The sequence below is a fragment of the Xiphophorus maculatus genome, chromosome 23 (genome assembly GCF_002775205.1).
Source record: "Xiphophorus maculatus strain JP 163 A chromosome 23, X_maculatus-5.0-male, whole genome shotgun sequence".
Classification (NCBI taxonomy): domain Eukaryota; kingdom Metazoa; phylum Chordata; class Actinopteri; order Cyprinodontiformes; family Poeciliidae; genus Xiphophorus; species Xiphophorus maculatus.
Window position 1 is genome coordinate 9,942,941 of NC_036465.1, and position 23,264 is coordinate 9,966,204.

At 38.0% G+C, this 23,264-nt stretch overlaps 1 protein-coding gene across 4 annotated transcripts in view; it reads right to left on the reverse strand.

Annotated features, from left to right (window-relative positions):
• diaph2 (diaphanous related formin 2) overlaps window positions 1–23,264 on the reverse strand; it is a 454,593-nt gene that overhangs the window by 195,229 nt on the left and 236,100 nt on the right. For all 4 annotated transcript variants that reach the window (XM_023328256.1, XM_023328254.1, XM_023328253.1 and 1 more), the window contains 2 exons: window positions 8,163–8,264; window positions 4,548–4,642 (listed from right to left, as the gene is read on the reverse strand). In XM_023328256.1, coding sequence (XP_023184024.1) covers window positions 4,548–4,642; window positions 8,163–8,264 — 197 coding nt within the window. The remainder of the gene's footprint in view (window positions 1–4,547; window positions 4,643–8,162; window positions 8,265–23,264) is intronic.

Sequence of the window (23,264 nt, forward strand, 5' to 3'; positions counted from 1 at the left end):
GTTTTTAATTTTTATTTGAGAAAAACAGTTAAAAGTCATGTATCATTGCACGGTCAGGCACTGTTTTGTTTATTACATATAATCCCAAATAAACATATTAACCTTAGTTATTGCAATACAACAAAATATGACAAAACTAAAGGGTAGTACACTTTCGCAAAGGAGTACCTAAATAGCAAGAATAAAAAAAAAAAAATAATGCAAAAATAAATTCCAAAGTGCCCGCTGCGCCATCTGACCAAGCCAACCGCGACAATATGTCATCCCAGCGCCTTGTCTGTTGAAGGTTTTTTCGTTGTAGACCACTTGGTGTGAAACAAATTATGGAGGGGAAAAAAACAGAAGAAAGTGTAGATTTGACCTTTAGGGGACCTCCTGTCAGTTTAATTTAGGCTTCTTCTGTATAGCGCTTAATATGATGCAAACTAATAAACAATCGGTGCTTTACCATCAGAAGCTTACTTTATTGCACGTTATACGTTTTTCAAACTAGATTTTTACTTGTAATTTTAAGTACACACAATCACCCACTCCCTCTAATATTAGCAAGATTGTGAATTTAGTTCCTTTAAATATTTGCCAAGACAAGCATTCACACTCCTGTGTGTGTGTGTGTGTGTGTGTGCATCTGTCTATGTGGATAAATGGTGATTGGCGTGCGGCTGAAAGTGGGTGGTGTGGAGTGATTAATCAGCGTAATGAGTGTAGATGAGCACTGTGCAGATGGAGCCCACACTCAGGACTGTGTCACCCAGCAGGGGGTCTCTTTGCTCCCCTTCTGAGCCTCTCTATAGTTTTAACTATGGCTGTAGCTGCATTTCATTGGCAACTTCCCTGCCTAATTCGCGAGCTCATTTCAGCGTGATTCACATTTATAATCAGCTAATTCTTCTCTGAAAATCTATGTATACAATTAGTGATATTTCTATGTAAATATAAATTACTCCTGTTAGCTTTGCTGCTTTCTCCTGCCAAAAATTACATTACACTGCTCTATGTTGCCACAGATTTCAACCTTCAGGTAAAGCACATAAATGCATTCAAAAATATCACATAATTCATGCTGTGCCTTTGAATTTCACTATGAAGTTATGAATGCAATATATTTTTGACTCGATTTAAAGTAATTTACATGTGTCTCAGAGTCAGTATCAGATTTGTATATCAACCCGAGAATAAAGACAAAATACCTTTTGAGAAAAATGCATGAACCTGACTAGAACATGTGGTTATCCACACTGATACAAGCCCTAAAATGTCTCTTGATTTGGAAGAACCGATTACTCCTAATTAGGGTTGACAAGAAAAGAGGGGATTCAAAGGACTACACTGAACTTAGATTATCAGTAAGAGAATGAAGTCCATTGATCCCTCCTTTGGTATTGAAAGACATAAACTGAAGGAGTTAGGTTCAATTAATCCAGTTAGTCCATAATTTTGATGGTTAGGATATTGCAAATTTGACAATTGAAAAAAATCAGGTTTACCTCTAATGAAACATGTTGTGTCTTCATAAACATGCCAAAATGTACTTAGAATGTATTTTATGAAAAATACAAACTATCCAACATAAAAATTTGACACAAGAGCAGCTGAATAACAGAATAATAAAGATGAGGAAGGCTGACACCGATGTCTGAAAATACATACAGCATCAAAGTCTAATTACAATACTAACCATTATGAGAGAACAATGAAGGACTTTTAGGAGCTAAAAGAGCACATATGGCTATGGATTAGAAAAAAATAATATAAACAAAATTCTTGAGATGGTATAGTTGCCATACATATAAAAAGGCAGATATTTTCCTCATGCCTGGTCCTTCTGCACTGATTAGCGAACTCGTGCGGGCCTCCCATGTCCCTCTGGACTTTGTGACATTAGGTTTTTTCCACATTCTTTTGCTGACTCAATCACTTGCTCTCATAAGTCCCATCGAGCCTTCCGCTTTGTTAAAGGCTTCGCTGCCCTGATTCACATTTATTAAAGAGGGAAATGGGGGATGTGAAGGCAACAATGGAAAGTCTCCCAAAGTGCATGACTAGTGGTTTGAATGTGGAAACAGTTGTTTGTGTGACAATAGTTAGACACCAGAAATACCGAGGCCATTTACTTGTTTCTTTCTAGATGTAGGATTTGGGGTAAACTACTATTTTACAATGACTTAAGATCTGCCATTGCAGCTTCTCTTTAATGCACAGCATGCTGGTAAAGATAAAGTTCATGGACTCATTAGGTTGTGTGCTGGGTAGGCTAATCTTTATATATTCAGCTGGTAGAATAATTCAAACAAATCTTTTTTAATAGCTGGTCACCTTCTATTCTCTGCATCTTATCTTGTGTGTTTCTTTGTAAATTTAAATAAAATAAACCATTTTTTATCTTAAAATATAAAATATTTTATTTTTCTCAACTGTATTTATGTAATTATAATTTCAGCTGTACGTAAAGGTTTGCTAAATAAAATGTTTTACATGTGAACAATGATTTTTAATGAATTGGAAATTTTTTCACTTAAAATTAAAAATAACATTGTATGGCGTTAATATTTTTCTCACTATTATATAATTTGGAAACATAACAGGATAGCTTCTATAATAGAAAGACTCCTGAGTGAGTGGTGTTGAATGCTTTCAGTAGTCTGATCAGGTCAGTGTAATGGCAGCTGTTTGATGGTGTGAAAGTGATGGAGTGGGCTATTTATCTGGTGCTATGTCCAACAAGAGGCCAGGTGGGGATTGACTGGTAACACAGCTCTCCTGCTAGGAGATGAAGACCACAGAAAAAAATTGTAAAGATGGAAAAAGTTCAGCACCTTAACTTCTTCTCTCTTTCACAAAGAGAGGATGTGCCACCTCATAACACACCACTCTGCTTTTAGGCTAATTACCTACGTACATACTGAAATTTACCTTTTTGGATCCCTGACAAAATAACTTATACTGGCGTGTTCAAGATTCGTGCACATTTGCCATGTCAACATCCCCCCCTCCCCCAATAGACTTTTGGAGCTTTTCTGATCCATTTTACATAATAAATACAAAGGTTTATGATGGATGAAAGGAATGTAGCAGGAACTAATAAGGTAGCAAAGAAAAGAACAAAGCTAGGAACAAAGAATAGAATGAGGAAATGAATGAATGAAATAAGGAAGCAACTAAGAAAAGAACAAAAACAGGAATGAAGAAAAGAACAAAGAAAGAAAAAGTAAGGAAGGACTGAAATAAGGAATGGATAAAGAAACGATGGAATAAGGAACAAAGTTAGCAACGAAGAAAAGATAAATAAGGAGTGAAGAAAAAGTAAGGAATGAAGCAAAGAAAGGAAGGGAAAAGCAAGGAATGAAGTAAAAAACACAGAAAGGAACAAAGTAAAAACAAGGGAGAAAATTCCATTTCATCATCGCAGGAGACAATAAATAAGTGCCATTTTTGGGGTGTCGGCGAAGTTACAGTGAAATAAAATGTAAAATGTGCAGATGGAACCTTATCAGCACTGCATAAAGTTTACTAAATAATTGGTAATTGTTGTGGTTGAAATGACATGGCTAAAATGTATCTAATAGTCATGAAACTTTGGGGTCCTCTGGACTGGATAAATACGGGCCACTTTCCATTTACTACCCATGGCCTAAATGAATGAACTTATAGGTGGGTGAATGAAGTAGTTTGAAAATACAAGTATTTTTCCATAGTCTACTGTCTTTACTGCGTTCTTATCCACAGCTAGAAAATAATCGGTGGGGAAAAAAGATGAAAAGTTGTGAAGGTATATGTGGAAACAGCCATAGAAAACATTTAGGATTTAAACAATTCTCACTAACAGGTCAACTTGAAACCTGAAACTTGATCTGAACTCCTATTTGTAAAAAACATAATAATAATAAAACTGTAATACACAAAACATGCACATAACACAATACATCACTGCCAGGATTTTAATAAAATCAAATCTCCTATTTGCAACTCGCCCCTGAAGTATACACCCCCAACTGATGAAATAAAACACAAACAAATACAGCATGACTGTTTCAGTCACAAGGACAGTGGAAGAAACACTGAGGCTTAATGCTACCCAGTGATGCATCTTCACCTCAGATGACCCCACCCCATTTTCAATTAAGGCCCTCGAAGGCTGGAAAAATATTCTTAAATAAAATGAGAACAAAAACAAGTAGCCTTTAGGAAGCTCATCAATCACAGTTTAAAGACAAAAGCAAAAGAGGAGGGTGGAGTTGAGGAGACTTTGCCAAGTCTCGTCCTTCATCATCCATTATGAGAGGATGAATGGAGGAGGGAAGGGGGTCTCTGCAGTCCACCAGAGATTGAAAAGACTGAATGAAGCCAGAAAACAACCCAAAGCAGGTTAAAAATAGGGTCGCAAAGCAGCTCACCAGACACTGAAATTCAAAAAATATCTTCTCATACAAGCACATTTTTTTTTGCACACTCACAGACATTTAAAAAAAAGAATATGTCTGTGAGAGACAGAGAGTCAAAGATTGTGTGAAAAAAAGCTAACACACCACAGTGAGCATCCGTCTTACCTGGATGAGTGATTCACTCAGTCTTTCCTCGTCTACCTCCAACACAATGTCCCGGATCTCTTCATAAGGCAGGCGGAACGAGCCCAAGAAAATTGCTGTTTTGATGTAGAGAGAAGAGAGTCATTTCCTCACTTTTTTTATTAGACTGCAGAGTTCACACTGACATTTTGGCACTCATCACTCCTCAGACAAAACGATCACAGACCACCCTTCCCATTTGGAAAAGCTGTGCTACCCTGACAAGAACCGCAAAGGAAAACATCAATATTCACCTGTGAGGAGCCACTTTTTGTTTATTTTTTACATGGGCAATCTAAAACAGAAACCCAATAAAAAAAAAATAAGAGCGACAGTTGCAGCTGAGCTGGCCGCTCCTGAAAGCAACATGTTTTTGTTTGGGTGGATGCGAAAGGGGCGCGATGTATTTGCCTCAAGGGGAAGCCTGGTGGGTGTTTCACACTCCAGGTGGGGAGGGTATACTGGAAATTGGAGCTGATGGTGTATCCAGGTGGAAGTCACAGGTGGAGCTTTAGTAATGAGTTGGAAGAGAGTCACTCAACAGCTGCCATACAACTGTAGCGGTGGGACCTGATGTCTGTATCTGACAAGAAACTAGAAACGAACAATGTTTTTCCTTTTGTTTTATCCCTCATAGTCATTTTTTTAAACCTACTACTTTCTGTATTCATGAGCTTTTTTAAGAACAAAAAATGTGCATGATTTTAACGTTGTGACTCCATGATACCATGTTTTGGCTGGTTAGATGCCCTGACCGTATTTGTGGGCTGTCACGTTGCACTTGTTGGATTATTTCCTGGATTCTACGCCAATTGTTGCCAGAATGGGAAAAAGTTTGTTGTACAATCATGTCTCCAACACATTTTTGATGCCAAGAAAAACTTACAGTATTTTTAATCCTTTTTAACTATTTTTAAAAGTAAAAAAGATAAAGGATCACTATGAATTTATGGCAGAAATTGCAAGGGTTAGACTTTAATCATGGAAATTGCAAATTGGAGAAACCAGACAGGATGGAGGAATGGCAACTCAACCGAACAGTCTAATCATCCATCTGACCATCTTTTCTGGTCTTCTTGTTGCAGGTTTAGCGTGTAACACTTGACCTTGAAAGTATGATATATGAAAAATGTGAAGAAAACCCTGATTATGAGATGATGCCCTATAAAAGATAGCATATTTATATCTGGGTTTTTTGCATTCATGCTACTGTGAGCATTTGCAAATGTTGTCACTGCACTTGTGTACGTTTTTGATAGGGCTGGTAGGTGTCAGTGCCAGGTCTCATTACCAAGGCGACAGAGGGGTTTTGAGTTTTGGCAGGAAGGAAAAATAAGCGCTAAAGTTCCCACCTTCACAAAGGAAATGGGTGGGAATCTTGTTGTCGTACACAACCACACAGCTCTCCCGAGTCGCCTTGACAAACACTACCGCAACATAAATCATTTTCATTGCCTACCGCTGAACCTGGCAAGCTCTCTTCTCAATTCTGATGTGAAGGTTCAGTGACTGGGATGGGTGGTGGGATAGCGTGAGTGATTGTCATGTCAGTGCCACTTTATGTATCATGGTAAAATGATTATGCATACTGCTATCGGGTAAATTGTGTCCATCTGTCTCCAAAAACCTTCCCTCAGCGATGTCAGCAAGCTACAGTGTGTGGCTGACTGGTGACAAGGCCCCAAATATGACAAAATACACACCCTGTTAAACGTGGAGTAGTTTACTGTAATCAAAAATCGTACTCTAAATGGTGAAATACAGATCATCCCTACAAGACAATGTTTTTGCCATCTTATAAATCTCTTCAGTTTTAGTTTTTGTTTGCTCACATTTAAATATTTCAGGTCATGAAATACATTTTAATATCAACTAATATAAAACAAACTGATTTTCATCTAGTATTTGCTATGACTAACAGGTTATCTTGTGCATCTGACTCTCCTTCCAGATAATTTTTAAAATTTAGAGAACAATATTAATTATGTTTAAGGCTTTTAGTTGGTGGCGTGGACATTACTGTTGCATTCCTGTGAATTATAAGTTATGTCAATTTAGTTTTTTCTTTAAACAGTAAGAATTTACCAGAATGAAAATATGCAATCATTACATTTTGAAAAGATGCAGCTTGGTGATTTTTAGAGCATAATAATTGATGATTATTTTGTCTACATTTTTGCAAGAAATAAATGACATATCTTTCAAGGCATCATGTTGGATGTGAGGATTGAAACAAATTATCTATTTCCACCTACAACCTATTTTTTGGAGTATTTTTGAGAATCGGATTTAATCCCAAACTTTAAAGAGGCTGCATTAACCCTTACATTTTGCTTTTTATTTGAGTTACTCGTCTTCTACATAACTCCCATGAGCGTAAATACATAAATGCTAGTTAAGGTTTTCATGAGAGGAACGCGAATAAATTTCTCTATGATGGACTCCTCCCCATTTGCAGATGTTTTTGTAGGGCATATCTAATAGTCAAAAGACAATGCTGCTTGGAAAACTGAAAGACCAAGGCACTGTGGCACTGTGCTACTTTACATGCTATTGGCTAGCATCTGCAAACCAGCCAATCCATGAGCACCATTTCTTTCCTTGGCACTGATTGACTGTATCCTTATTAGTTGAAATAAGAAAAACTTTGAATGTTAGCTTGTGATGTAGTCCTAAGGCAAATTCAACTGTGTGTATAAATGCATATTAAGGGTATTTGGTGTTTAAACTCTTAGCAGTTATAAGCATTTTAATAGAGGGTTTGAAGAATTTACAAATTGTGGCTATTCTTATCTATCTTCTGAGAAAACTAGCCCATTGACCTTATTGGTCACAATCCATTTACATTGATTTAAAATATAGTATACTGTTATTTTTACAGAAATGCTACATCTCCCTTTAAGATTGGGCAGACAAAAATAAATAATGACATGCAAAGTGAAGTTTGGCATATGAGGCTCATTAAAAAATTTTATGTAAAAAAGTACACCATTTTATATTGCAAGATTTGACACATGAGGTTTTTGTGCCTACCTAATTTTTTTAAATGCATTTTTCAACCTAGCTTAATAAATTACATGGTGGGCTGTGTGGTTAGATTAAAATTGTTTTATAACATGGTAAAGACCAGATCCTTTACACTTCAAAAGCAGAATTTGGAGTTTTTTTTATTATCTTCTTTTAATATAACTTTATATTAGCATCCAGCATTAACTGAAATCTTGCAGAAGTCTGCTTGGGCTTTATACACCCACATGGAGCTCAAGCAGTCAAATCTGTTAAGAATTGCTTTGCATAATCTGACACACAAGGCTTGGAAAAAAGCTATATGCACTTAGTTTGACTGCTATATTATTGCCAAAAACATCTTCAGGTTCCCACAAAGGGCTCAATAATTCACTATCCTAACATAGAGGGCGTTATTATAATATTTTATTTTTTTTATTATTATCCCACCAGCAACTGAGTTTTCCTGCTCGTGGGAATATAAACAGCTGCATTGTGGAAAAAAAAGCACTGAACTTTCTGAGATGTCTGAGATGAAAGATGATTGTAAAGAACACTCTATGAACCAAACAGAAATATAAGGCTACTTACAGAGGTTCTGTGCCGTCTTGGCATCCAAGATACGAAGTTCCTTTGCCTTCTTCTTGAACTGTGGTACTCTGTCATCAGTCTCATCACTCACATCTTTTTTCACTGCAGTAGGAAAAAAAAAAACAGTTTAAAACAACTGGCCAGCTACATGATATGCAGTGGGTTGTAGCAAGGGTAATGTCTTCATGCAGTCTACTAATAGGCAACTTTTATACTAATTGGGGTATTATCAGTTGCATTGGACTGAATATTTTCAGAATTATGGTCGAATTGAACTGTGTGTAATTAATCCATCTATATGTCTGAATAGAATAAAAATAAAGATGCTGCATTTAAGATCAGACAGACAAGATAAGATAGATTTATTCACATAGTACTTCAACTATCTGTTAGTTTTGATAATTATCCTGTAGGATTATTGACACCACAAGGTGCACTTTCTCAGAAAGTGATTTGTATGTAAGACCAATTAAAGCAAAAACATTTTTATTACAGAAATGCTTTTGAATTGACAAGTGCCCAGCAGACAGACACAGCTGAAGACGCATTTCACATGGTGATGTATCTCAGCATACTGACTGAAGGTTTGGTCGACAGAAAAAGTGTGATAGAAAAGAAGTGCACAGGCAACTGGGATAACCTACGCCCTGAGAGGAATGTAAAGAAATGTTCACTCAAGGGTTTGGAGGAGATTTACAAAATGTGGAATTACAGTTACAGTCATATGTATTTGGGAGATGAGGTACAAATATTTTGTAAAATAAGTTTTCTTCATCCTCACAACGGGATCACTGCCGGAGTGTGGAGTCTGTTTTTAAGAATTACATTTAGACCTTCAACTTCCAAAGTTTAATGAAAATAACCGTTTACCCCCTACAAATCCAAGAGAACCGTCATAATTCAAGAATACAGTCCACAAAACTGGTTCAAAAATAAATAAACAGACTTGCTGCACAGCCTGTCAGCACAAACTCTTCTGTATTTACCCTAAAATAAGTTTATTTAAAAGCCTACTTGTCCATGTAGAAAGCGGCAGGACAACATTTTAAAGTAGAATTACAGAACTGAGGAAAGTTTAATTTTCCACAATAAAGAAGGAGCGATATGAGAAAGAAGACTCCTCAGATCCTTCGTTCTCCCCTGACGGTTTCTGTGAGGAAGCACACTTTGTTGCTAATCATCACAACTGCTCTGTTTAAGCCCAAGGTGGAAGTCTCAGAGGAAATCTAGAACAAACAATCTGCTCCCTTAGTGCTGGCTTGCATATTTGAAGAAAGAATCAAAGAGGCAACATCTCCTGGGCACCTAGAAGAAGGAACGCTTAAGGCAGCTACCTAACTCTGCTGAGCACTGTCAACATATCACATCAGGGATGTAGTTGTTTACAGTGTTAAGCAATGCTAAATTGCAAGTAGGTTTAAAATGATGAAACAGATAGAATCGCAGATGATTTTTTATTTTTTTGTCAGAATGCTAAGATGCTCCTTCAGGAGCCCTCAAAACGTCAAGACCCCGACTTTAATCCAGATCCGACTGTAATGCAAGCTGCATGCTTTCCCTTTCTGACAAAAGCTACATGGGGAGAGGAGGGACATGAGAATCGAAATGTGTTTCAAGTAGATGTGGAAATCCAGGTTAATTATTAAATGTAGAAACAAACCAACCCACGTATTGCATGATTCATCATGAGAGACGCGTGTCAAACCGTTTCTGCTGTTGTTGTCAAAGTTTATCAAAGAATAGAATAGAATAGAAGTACTTTATTCATCCCAGCAGGGAAATTACTTTGCAGTTGCAGCATAGAGACAAGACAAGACAAGAGACAAGACACAATAACAACGTCCGGGTGTTGAGTCTGGAGTTTGGCTTTGGTAGAGCTGATGACGTCACAGGCCACTGCTGCATCAGCTGATGGGGGAATGTAAACAGCGATCAAAATGGCGGACGTAAACTCCCCTGGTAAATAACACGGCCGCATTCCCACAGCCAGAAGTTCAATATCTGGGCTACAAATCTGTTCCTTCACGTTAACATGACCGGGATTACACCACCTCTCACTCACATAAGTGCAATCCCGCCGCCCTTCTTCTTCCGACTCTTGGAAAAGTCCCTGTCCCTGCGCACCAAGGAAAATCCAGGAACCTCCATGCTGTATTCCGGAATAAGCGAGTGCAGCCAGGTTTCTGTGAAGCAGAAGATACTGCACTCCCAGTACTCCTTCTGGGTCCTAACCAGCGCTGTGAGTTCGTCTGTCCTATTTCCCAAAGACCTCACCGCTGGCCTGCGCCGTCTCCTCTTCTACCTCCGTTTAACTCCAGACCCGCAGCCCCGTCGTCTCCTCCGTAACTCCTCTGGGACCACAGGCCCGTCTCCGGGCAGCAGCAGAGGCCCACACAGCGCAATCGGCCGTTCACGTGAGCAAACAATGCCGCTACTCCGCTCGGCGAGGTTCTCCGCAACCAAGCGTATAAAAAGTAGCAGAAGAACGTGGAGAACTTCGACAGAACCACATCCAGCCATTGTGGAAAGCTCAACTGATGATCCATGGGTTCTTCAAGCACGGATCCTTAATCGGTTACAGCAAATATACACAGACAAACACACACGACGGGAGCTGCGTCTGCAGGCAGCCAGCTGTGCCGGCACCATCTTGACGAGAAGGATCTATCCTTTGACCAAAATGAATGTAAAGTATGAAATTTAAATATAAAAAGTTAAGTTAAAAAAAAGTTAGGTAGTAAAACATTCTGATTTAGATAGATTGAAACAACAACACTGTGACTGAGCAAGCACATTAATCCATTGTAGAGACACTCCCTGCCAGTGGCCTCAGCATTCCCTCCTACACAGCCAAACTGCTCAGGAACAGCTTAAGAGAAATGGCAAAGAGCCAAGTGATTATCTGGCCTCTAAACATATCAGATTTCAATCCAAATCAACACCCACAGACTGCGTCAAAACAAGTTCTACCAACAAAAGCTGCATTTTGCGACCTGAAGGACCCAAAGGAGCTGCTGCCCAGGCCTGCTGCCAGATACGAACAGAGGTCCACTAAATCAACGGGGTTCCCCTTTCCTGTTATGTCACTTTGACGGCGCATTTCAACGCAGAAAACAATCTGCTTGTACAAAGGCACCTCAGTATAACAGGAGACCATTGAAAAATTCAGTTATTTCACTATTTCAACTCCTTAAATCAAAGTATAACAAAAAACAAAGATTCCTAGAAATGCTATGTTCTTGCAACATAATAACAATTCTTTACATATTATAGGTATTAAATCTATAAGCATTTTAGACCAATTAAAATCAAAAAAGGCTTTTTATGGTTTAACAATTATAGGAAGACTACTGACTTCAGAGTTGTCTTAACAGAGGATTTCCCCCAACCAAGAGGGAAAGTCACAAAATGTAATAGATAAAATTAGTTGTCTATTCACATTTGAGTTTTTTTTTCATTGCACCAACAGGAAACCAAAGACTGAGGACACTTTATAGGTGGTTTAAGTTGCTTAGTTTGTGCTCACCTGACCTCAAATTTTGTAAAAGGTAAATACTGCTGGGTACGTTATTTCTGTGTAGAGGATCAAAGCAGGTCTATACTCTAACCAGTTGTGCAAGTTCTTTGTTTTTACGATGTGAAAAACGAAACACTAGAGCACAGGTGTCAAACTCCAGTCCTCGAGGGCCGCAGTCCTGCAACTTTTAGTTGTGCCTCTGCTGCACCACACCTGAATAGAATAATTAGGTCATTAAGGCTCTGGAGAACTGATCTACACAAGAAGGAGGTAATTAAGCCATTTTGTTCCAGTGTTTTGTACCTGTGGCACATCTAAAAACTGCAGGACAGCGGCCCTCGAGGACTGGAGTTTGACACCCCTGCACTAGAGGAACAGATGTTTTTGGTTTGGTTAATAGCTTGGACAGCAAGTTTTTCATTGTTGTTTGACAGCATTCATGTGCGGTTACACAAGTTTGTACAGTTTCATGTGTATTGTTCAATGTTTTCCAATCAAATTCGATTGTAACATTGAATGTGTATTATGACCTTATAATACCTGGCAGTGTTAGGTATTTAAAAAAGAAAATATCAGCAGTTTAGGCTTTTTAAAGATTCATGATCGGCATGAAAACTGCAATTGGTGCACTTCCCTCTGAAGCAAGTAAAATATTACAACTTTAAATTTCTCAAATTTACTAAATGACTAAGCACTAATAACCACCTGGATTTAGAACAAAAATAAAACTTCTTTTGTGATTACCTTAAAAACAAATCTAAACTCGAGCTAAATGGGGAAAATTCAGCTCCTTTTAATAACAAATTATTATCTACATTCTCTAATATCCATTTACCGTACAGCAACTTTAATCTCTCATCATGGTACTTTACATTCTCACCAGGGTGTTCTCAGTATTCTGGTGTTCGCCCTTGCCTGAAGGCCCCCATGCTGCACATAGTTAAGGAGAGTGCCTTTTAAACCCATAATGAACCATTATTTATGATGCTAACCTACACATCTCAGAGCTCTCCTGCTGGGAGTTGAACAATTGGCATCAGAAGGCTGGCCGCGACGAAAGTTTTCTGCCGGTTGACTCAATTATGCCACGAGTCACATGTGTTTCCTCTGAGAGCTGCATGTGGACTGATGGGCCCTGGAGGGCTTGCACACATTTCAAGCTGCCACACTAGTCAGAGTCCCAGGTGTGTGGAGAGGATGAATATAGGTGGCATATACCCAGATGGCTGGCCACAACAAAAAAGCTTTTAAAGTTTTAGAAATGAAAACAAAACACAGAAGTTTGCAGACAGTTACTACAAATCCTCTACTCAAAAGAAAGTTTTTCTTTTTACTAGAAATAAAACTTTGGAAAAGCTTTCTTTAAGGCTTCTTCAGTACTAAAAGGTTTAACCCTTATGACATTGTAGGTCCGCAACAGCTGATTGAAGTCCTTGCCAATATTAAGACGTGTTCTTGTAGTTGTCCAGAGGCTGAACTGTAATACTGTGAAAACAATGCTGTCCCTCATATTTGTTAGCAGAATCTCTCCAGCAGTCACACAATGGAGACACACTTGAGTGTAGGAAAATCTGGGAACCTTGTGTCCAACAAAGCCTTTTAGTATGGATTTATTATTTATCAGATACAAACAAAATGACTGGAAATGTTGATTGAAAAGAAAAGGAAAGCTGATGCATCCAGTTCACAACGCAAACATAAAAGACTGAAGCAATATTTGAAAAGCAAACACACATTTTTTGTTGTCACAAATGGATACAAGTTTATCTATTGGCATGGGTATTTATCGTATTGTTTATTTCTTGAACTTTATTTTGTCTTACATTTGTGTAAAGTGTTTAACCAGATCTTCTATTTTTCAAAGACACAAAGTTAAGACATTTTTGGAAAGAGAAATGGAATAATAAAACAGCAAGTCATAGTTTTAGAGCCAGGGTGATGTGTTTTAAGAACAGAACAAAAAAGTTCCTATAGAAAAAAAAACAACTTAAAAATACACGAGGAAAAGCCTCTGGTGAGCATAAATGTTACACATTTTATTATCTGGGGAGGGGGGGTTTAAAGATTGGTCTGTACCAAGGGGAGTCACCAAATTGTTAAATTGTAATGAAAACACACATGAATGCTTGAAGGGGAAAAAAAACAATTTTGGCTTATTAAGGACGATCTGGTATTCATCTCTGTGGGCCTTGGATTGAGGTACCCCCATGGGAAACTCTATGATAACAAGAGTTCTCCAACACTTGGACATCCAGTCTGTTTGCTGGCCCAGATTCCTTATCCTGGTCGCCTTCCATGAGATATCTCCCTCAAGACGTCCATAAAACCCAGGGCATTAGAAAGCTAAACACTACCACATGTTCACTTCCGGACACAGACTCCTCGGCTGAGCCCCGCCACCAGGCACCACAAAATGAACAGGCCTTGAAAAGAAATAACAGAAAACTGCAGATGACAGGTCTTCAACTAACATATTTAAAGGCAAAGGAACACAGAGTGGAACAGACAATGTGGAGTCTGGTCTTCTTCGAAGCAATTTATTCCTTCAAATGTGCAATCTGCCTGCAAACATGGGTCCCGTCCTCCATGTCAGGGACTCATGCTGAGGATTTAGCTACTGGAAATCTGCCAGGCTGTCTGAAGGAGATGGATGCTGAAGAAAAGTCACTGCCCTCTGCCAAGAAAATACCAGTTCTACAGAGCTTGACTTCATTAATATACATGTTTTTATGTATATATGCTAAAACACCAACAGCTAAAAAGACAATGCCGACTAAATGCAGAATAAAACTAAATATGTAAAAGCATGAAAGCATTTTGAACAAAAATCTGGTTCGTAATTTTTTATGTTCAGTTTCTTTAAAGGGAGAGTTTGCTTTTAACCTTGAAGTCAATCTGATGAGTGGATATATAGCTGTTCCACTCCTCCCACTGTCTTGGTTGCTAAAAGAACACCCCCACTCAGAAAAAGAGTAATCCCTCCCCTACTGATTCAGACTGGAAATTAATTATTTCCCTGTCATCTTGGCAAACCAGGAACCCCGAAAGGGAATACCAAACATGAATACAAATTTCCACAATAATAAAAAAAAAAACATAGCTCCTGTTAAAGTAAAAGGTCAAATAAATATTAGAGCTATAAACCACATTAAATCAAAAATAAATAACTATTGGCCTTTTCATGGAAAGCAGATCAGTAAATTTAAAACAATTTTTAGGTTAGAGATTACTTAAAGTGGGAGTTAAAAGTCGGACCAAAGAGCTGTTTTTTGAGAGCACAAATTGTATCTACTAACAAAAAAAAGCTAATTTACAGCGGTTTCTAATTTTGTATATACTATATCAGTAAAATTATCTGCTGCTGTGCATAGATCATGCTAAACAGATAATCCTTCTCATTTAGCTTAACTGCTTAGTTTCAGCTGTGATGGATTTTCTTTCTCCAAGTTTCTACGATCAGATTTTAAGGCCAGAATTTGAGGTTTTCCACTCACAATTTTCTCATAGGTACAGTACAGACCAAAAGTTTGGACACAACTGTGTGTCCAAACTTTTGCTCTGTACTCAATACAGACCAAAAGTTTGGACACACTTTCTCACTGAATTCAATGAGAAATTCAATGAGTGAGAATGAGAAATTCAATGTACATATACAGTACAGACCAAACTTTTGATCTGTACTGTATATGTCAGTGTGATGAAATACAAACAAGAAGGCCTTGTGACAAACAGGACCTTTACATTTTTCTGTAGGGTGCCAGTTGATGGGTCTCTGGGTGACTTAAACAGATTTCCTCACTAATTAAATCATCAAACTCAAATTCAAGCTTGAGACTATTATTATTTTTGTCAAGAGTGTTATGCACTGGTTGACCAAGTTTGGCATTCAAAATGTAAAATGAACCTCTTGGCTAACGTTTAGTTGCCTCGTGTGTGTTTTTCCCTCCACATATTTCCCTTGAAATATTTATTGACTTTGTTCATGGAGAAAAGTTGTGAAAGTGATACATGAAGTATACAAGTTGTTCCTTCCCCCTAAAATTTTAATCATATTCCCCCCATGTCAAGGTGAACCATAAAAAAGTGGATGCTGTCAACTATGAAATAATTATCTTGCCTAAAGATAACAGAGTGAAGTAGGGCCTAGTGATAATAATAACAACAATCATGATGGGGAAACTCAAATTGATACAAAAAAAATCTCCAGTAAGCTTCAGTCAAATGTATCTGTAATCAGATCCCTCTTTAAAAGCATCTGGTTCTGTTCATTTATGAATACAAGGTGCGTATGCAGGAAGCAGGATGAGTCCCACTGAGTGACACTTTGACCTGTGGCCAGTAATGTCTTCAGTATGCAGGGAGCGGCTCAGCCCACGGTGGAAGGTGCACAGCTGGGCTTGGAGCAGAGCCCAGTGAGAAAAACGCCTCCTCTTCTAATTGAGACAGCACAGATCTCCCTTAGTGACCCTCCCATTTCTATTCCAAGAGGGAAGGGAGAAGGATTCCAGAACACAGTAAGTTTCCTGTAAAAATGATACATTTCGTAGGTAAAAATGGTGGAACGTCAGCAGAAATATAAGGGTTATGACCTGATGTGCTTATTTATATTTCAAGTCACTTTTTTGGTCAGGATGTAACAAATTGATTACAAGCTTCACCAAAGTTAATAGATTTATTTTGTATTGTTTATAGATTTGTTTAGGAGTTCTTGACTCTTGGTATTCTTTTGCTCCAAGAAATTTAGCTCAAAATAAAAAACAGCAAAGAAACTTAGAGAAACAAGGTCAACAATAAACAAGTATTTGAAGAAAAAAAAGACCTAAATCAATAACTCTGAGGACTGCCAATGACCTGAAGCTTGGCACACCCTTTTAACAACTATGTTTAATCAGCTCACATTGACATACGGCTGTTGTTCTCTCTCTCAATGGCAAAGGGAGTGTGGGAAGGCTCTGACTCTGCCTCTGCCTCCTAAATTGGTCATGGAGACATGCTCCTGGGGCAGCGAATGGATTGAGCCTGACAGCCAATCAGTTCTAGGAAACTGTTCTCTGGTTGTACCAAAACAGCTCATTGTGACCCATTGTGCTGGAGCGCTGGTGGGAAGGCGCTAGTTGTCGGTCCGATCGGCTGCACCTGGTGTCCGTTAAGACCCCTGCTATGCAGCCCAGCCTTGAGCATTCACGAGGCAGTGGTAAAGGTGGGGCCGTGTCAATATGATGAGAATTTCAGCAGAGATTTGAGGGTAAAGTTGCTCCCTAGACAACTGTCGAAATTACTGAGGTCCCTCTGGTCTTTATTACCTCTCCCAAGCCAATGATACGCAAGTTCAAGCGCAAGGAGAGGGTTCAGAGTGTACTTGGTGAGGCTGAAGATATTTTACAATGTGCATGTGATCTGGCAGTAAACTTTACACAAGATGCAGCAAAAGATATCTGTAGGCGACCTTTTACAGAGACTTACCCAGCTGAGTTCTACACTCAAAGAATTTTAAAGAAAAAGATAGAACTGTGACACACCATACTATCTCCTACATAACAGCCGTATACATTTAATGTCAAATTTTCCTCTCACAATATTGACGCAATGATGCTGTAACAAATACGTGACCCAAAGTGCAAACATCTTCTTGCTACACTTCACTCCAGTTGGTGTCAGTCATCTTTCATTCTTTTTCCCAGACACCTCTAAAACTCAGAAGACAAAACAACATCAACAGCATCTTTTATGTGCCATAGTGGTCTAACTGACAAGGTCTGCAATCTTTCAAGGTCCATTTGGGACATAGGTATACACAAAACACATTCCCTACTTCAATCAAGGGACATGTCCGGGTCAAGACATGTCCAGAAGCTATGTTAGTATTTTGAAAGGGGTTTAATACATTAGGACAGACAACCAGCAGAGTACAATGTCTACAAAGAGCTCAAGAAAATATCTTTAATAATAGAAACAAAAACGGTTTTACAGAAGTTATTACTTTTTTTTTACATTATTTGGATAAGATGCTTTTTCATGTACTTCTCCAATTCTTGTACATTTAATTGATTTAAGGTTCTCATCTTGACTATATTTTACCATTTGATTAGGTATGCTTGTAGCTAATATATGTGTGTGGTATAGCTGTATAAAATGTAATTAATATGCAAGTTACACTACATGTTTAAATATGCAAATCAAACTTCCATGACTTTTTGAAAGCCCAACAGAAAATTTTCTAAAAATACGTCCTTTAAATTATTTGCAAATGATTAAATAAAAGTCTTGTCATTTATACCATCTGTTACAGGAGCAAAAAGCAGCATGGGTTTTGTGTGTTCAGTGCTTGTCCTACTTTTGGATTCATCTGATAGGGCTGCATTTTTTTTTTTTTACAATTGTCAGCTGGCAGAACATAATATGCCCTGCTTTTCTTTTATTGAAGACTGTTATTCTTTACCCCCTGCCTTTCACTTGAAATTAAGCTCTTGTCCCTGTATAGCTTATTTATTATGTTAGTATAAAAATAGCTCAACCTGAAAGAAAGAAAAAAAAAACACAACAGCACATTTCTATTTGCATTTTTGTCATTTTGCATCATTGTTTGTTTGGCTATATTTCTGTTTGACAGACAAATTGGTATGCAGCAAGTCGACGAGCCGTAACATGATGGCCACAGACAGGTGATGGGAAAAAAATACAGATTTCCCCATTACAATGACACCTGACAGAGGATGGGAAAAAAAGGGCAGCAGGAGAACATTTTGTCCTTGAAGTTGACGCATTGAAACAGAATAATTGTGCAAGCGAGCAAGGATTTGAGCAACTTCAGTATACCAAATTATGGTTGTATCTTCACAATGGCAGAACTTGTGCTCAGACCCTCCAAAAGATAGAAGTAAACTGCTTAAGGCCATATTTATGTACATAAAAAGAAAAGACTAGCCCACATATCTGGACCTGTTTTTAGAGCTACTTTAACCAAACTTTTCAACAACAAAAAAAACAAACAGGTAATGTTGATGCTAATGGAAAGTTGCACACAAACAGATTGATTTACTGCCCAGCCAGAGCCAATTCTATTGTTGCAAGTCCATACAAAAGGATTTTAGACATTCAAACACAAACATGAAGTAACAGAACAAGAGTAATTCCCTTTTTTTCAGGATCTTAATGGTTGGGTCAGTGGAAGTAGCCTGGAAGAGAACTGGCATCAGAAAGCAATTCTTTAACAAATGAAACTGCTGGAGGCAAATAAATACTGTAGGAAAGTTGTGCTAAAGCCTGGATTTTTGACATGTTCTTTCCCTTCCAACTATTTTAAGGATACTCAGATTATCATGATGGCTCTAAATATATTCTTAAGACATTCTTGTATCTAGACTCCTTGGAAGGACGCAAGGACCACTTTGACATCAAATTGTGGGATGTTTGTCATACTGATTGTCGTCGCCCAATATTCCAGTGTGTTGGGTGTTCCCTGATGATGAACAAGCCCACAATCCGCTGAATATGATGTGTTGCCAATCAGAAAATAAGGTGGTGGAAACACGAAGGAAAATCATAAATACATAAGACAAAACAATTGCAGTGGTGTGTCAGGAAGTCTGGTGGATGTTGGTCTTTTTGTTTTGTTTTTCTCTGTTAAAAATAGGCCACAAACTATTGGTATTGATTCTTCCTCATCAGCTCTGAACTCACATTTGGTCTTGAGAGGTTTTGCGAGATTTCCCATCTGACATTTGAATGTTTGTGAGTAAAATCTGTCCCAGTGAGTTGTATTGTTTTGGCCAAGTGGCTGTACACCACACACTGTTGGACAACACCTGTTGTCATGTCTGAATTTTAATTGTCATGTGTGTGGTTGTGAAAATCATCCAATAATTTTAAAATGTTGCCGTGTGAACCAAGAATAAGAAAAGTTTAGTTTAATGGAAAAGCTAGTAAAGCCTATTTCCTGATAATGCAGAAATGTTGAATTAGAATAGTAATTCTAGCTTGCCAGCTGTAAAGTTGTCACTTACACCCTAAAAAGAGTAATGGCTGTCACTTCTTTGCTTTTTGGTGTGCTTCTGTAATGTTACCAACCCAGGCCTAGACATAACAACCAAGTGAGTTGTTCACTTAACCAAATATTGTCCTAACTCAACAAATTAAGATCTGCCAAACCAGCAACTCAGATATATGGAACTGGGATCTAAACAGGTTACACGGTATTTACTGACAAGACTTAATTGAAATCACAGCAGACCATAAGAGCTCCACTGGAGTCCATTCATTGATACTTCAAGAGATGCTCAGTATGAAGAGAGTCACTGAAATGGAAACTGCTGATTGGCTTTTGAGTATGTAAGGAATCCTGAAAAATGGATTCATTTATATTTTAACAAATCAAACAAGCTGGTGTGTCTAAGTAAAGTGGTGCATGAAAGGTTGTCAAACAAGGAAAAAACATCCATGCTTATATTTTTTAAGAAATGTGCTCTCAAGTATTATCTCTTCTTCTCGTGAAGGTTAACCGATAGGTTGATCCAATTTGTCTACTGAGGCGTGAAAGGACTTAAGAAATACTTCACATTTCTGTGCTGGAAAATGTCAAGGTTTCCTGAGAGATGAGGACAAGAGGAGGGGGAAATGACTTTTTCTCTTGCTGGCAGCTCGACTTCATGCTTGTTAGCACCAATAGGCTTATCCTTGGCAATCAACACCGGGACGGAAATATACAGTATAATTCTAAGTCCTGAATTGCATTACAGACAGCTGGTAGTACATCTGCCACTAAAATACATGCGGTGTCCCTTCCATATATGTGCAAATACAAACATGCACCTCGTTTAAAAAGATGGGATTGGTTCCTCGATGGCTGAGCCGGTAAAAGCTTTCATTGTGTCACCTCCAGACAACTATTCTTTACACAGCTGCACAGAAGCATGTTCTGGTGACATGAGGGTGTCAAAGCAGACATGACCTGATTAAAGATGCACCATGCAGCATCTACGGATGGAGTTCGAGCAAGGAAAGGAGACCAGGAGTGCAAGAAGAGGCACTCTGTCGTGAACTGCATTTAATTCTGAAAACCACAGACGATGAGCTGCTCACCTGCTTGAACATTGGAGTGGCCATTTCTCCCTTCATGCATTTTTTTTTGTAGCTGCAGCACTTCGTATTTTTGAAGTAGCTGTTTTTCACTTTGACAAAACCAAGTGGGCTCTCTGCTGTAAAGACGATGTGACTACATCCTCGAATTACTGACAACTGTGACTTTGGCATTGACATATTATATGACAGAAGAGCATATTACCTTATTTTCATTTAGCGGTTATCTGAGTATGTAACAACTAATATGTTTCAGAAAATAATGACAAAACTGGAATGAATTTGCTCAATTTTAAGGAAAGAGTTCAGTAATAAAGTTGTAACAGAATGTTCTAAGACTTACAATGCCTTGCAGAAGAATCCATATTTCTTAGGCTTTTTATCCATTACACCTAAAAATTCAAGTTGATTTTATGCTCTAGTCTAGACCAACACAAAATGATTAATATTTGTGAAATTTGAGAAAAAATCATGAATGGTTTTGAATATATTTTCTAGAAAATAAACATTGCTCATTCTTTGCAAAATAGCTCAATCTCAGTCAGGCCAGAGTGCCTGAAAACTGATTTTTATGTCTTACCACAAATTTTCTACTAGATTTAGTAGAACTAATGTTTTCCAACAAACCTTGGCTGCTTTCACAGAATATCTGTTTTTATAAGGAGATTAAACTACACACAGCTGAACTCTGTTTACAATTTAGCTGACATCTAAATCAGAGTAAAGGCAGCTGAAACAAATGCACACCACACTTTCCACATTTTAATTTGTTTAAACATTTAGAAAAGTATGTTCAATCTTTGTTACACTTCACAGTAAGGGGCCAATAAACAAAAAAAAAGAAAAAAGGTAAAAAAAAAAAAAAGCCAAAAGGTAAGAATGCTTTTACAAGACCCTTCAAGTGTGAAACATTGAAACATGAGGACAAGAAAAACATACACTTAGGCTGGTGTTTGCGGTGATGTACTAAAACACAAGCTACTCTCTAGTAAGTGTTTTTTGTATTAGGGATATATGATATTAGGATTATTAACCAGGATAATTGTTGTATAGTTACAGCTATTGTGGATCAAGTGCAGTTAAAACTTCATCTAACAACATGTATTATTGCATGCAGAGCATAAATACATGTCCTTTGCTATGCAATTATCTACCATGTCTTGCATTCAAGCAGTAATTTGGTATTGTGATATTGCACATACTGATAATGTGATGACAATTGCAATTAGATAACTGTGTATTCAATAAGAAAAATAAGTTAAACTTGATGACATATAACTGCAGATTTTGCCGTGATGAGTAGAAAACTGGGAGTGTAAAAGAAGGGATTAGTTGGTGACGCTGCAGACCTGAAGACTTCAGCAGAAACAGAGAAACTGCATCTGTTTTTTGTTTTTTTTTCATTTATGCTGCTGAGAAATTCTGGGCTACCTATGGAGTTTGGGGCACAAACCATTAAAGTACAGCCCACCTCCTAGCAGGCTGCCTATGATGTGTTTAAGTCTTGCTGTTCCCTCGCTGTCTGGATGAGTACTACGAGACTCATGGGGTTGGGGGGTTGGTGTCGGGGCACAGAGCGATTTTCTCTGTAATGTCCCCTGTGATGTGAAGTCTACACCATACTGCTGACCTCGAATTTTGGTAATTACCCTCAAATTACACCATCAACTGGGATACTGGTACTACAGCAGGCCATTTTAACTGTACAAAAAGCTGTTGTGAATTGCCTGGAGGTGTGTTTTCTTTTTTGTCACTTAAATATTTTCTTTCTTTTCTTCTGTATTTCTAACTCTGGGTCTAGTATGGGTGCCATAGGGAAAAAATAGATGCTGAAACACCAGCACCTAGTTTTACCGCAATGGAATCAGAAAAGCTAATAAAAACACTATTTACTAGTAAGGGCATGGAGGATTCACCATAAATAATGTACAAGTTATCTTCTATAACAGTCACATAATATGTTGCATGGTGCCTTGTAGGGAATACAAGGTGATGTTCTCAAACCTCTGGGGCTTTCAAAGGATTTACTATATTTACGTAGAGATGAGATTATTCACAAGTTTTTGCTACGAATATTAGCTAATAGCAACTGGGTTCACACAAATTTATATAGGAGCAAAAAAGAAAATACAATACGATGCAACACTTGACAGGAGAAATGCAACAAATTCATCTGAAACTCAAGTGACTTTTTTGTTCAGTGAACCACCACACTAAGTAAACAGATGGGTGCCCTGGTAACACTCATCTGTGTGGAAGTTTTCAATGCAGGAGGAAAATTCAGTATGAGCTATATTCAGTAACAATGAGGTGTTCAAGTTGAAGTCAAGGGAAAAGGAAACTGCATTTTCTATATTGAGATATTGTATGTCTGAAGTTCATTCAGGCTTTCAGAGAGCAAGAGAGAGGAAAACTTTTATTGGATAACAGGAAGACTGGAAAAATTACAGAAAAGTTTGTTTCTTTCAACTTCCATCTGCTGGTCATGAATGCTGGATTTGATCAGGACC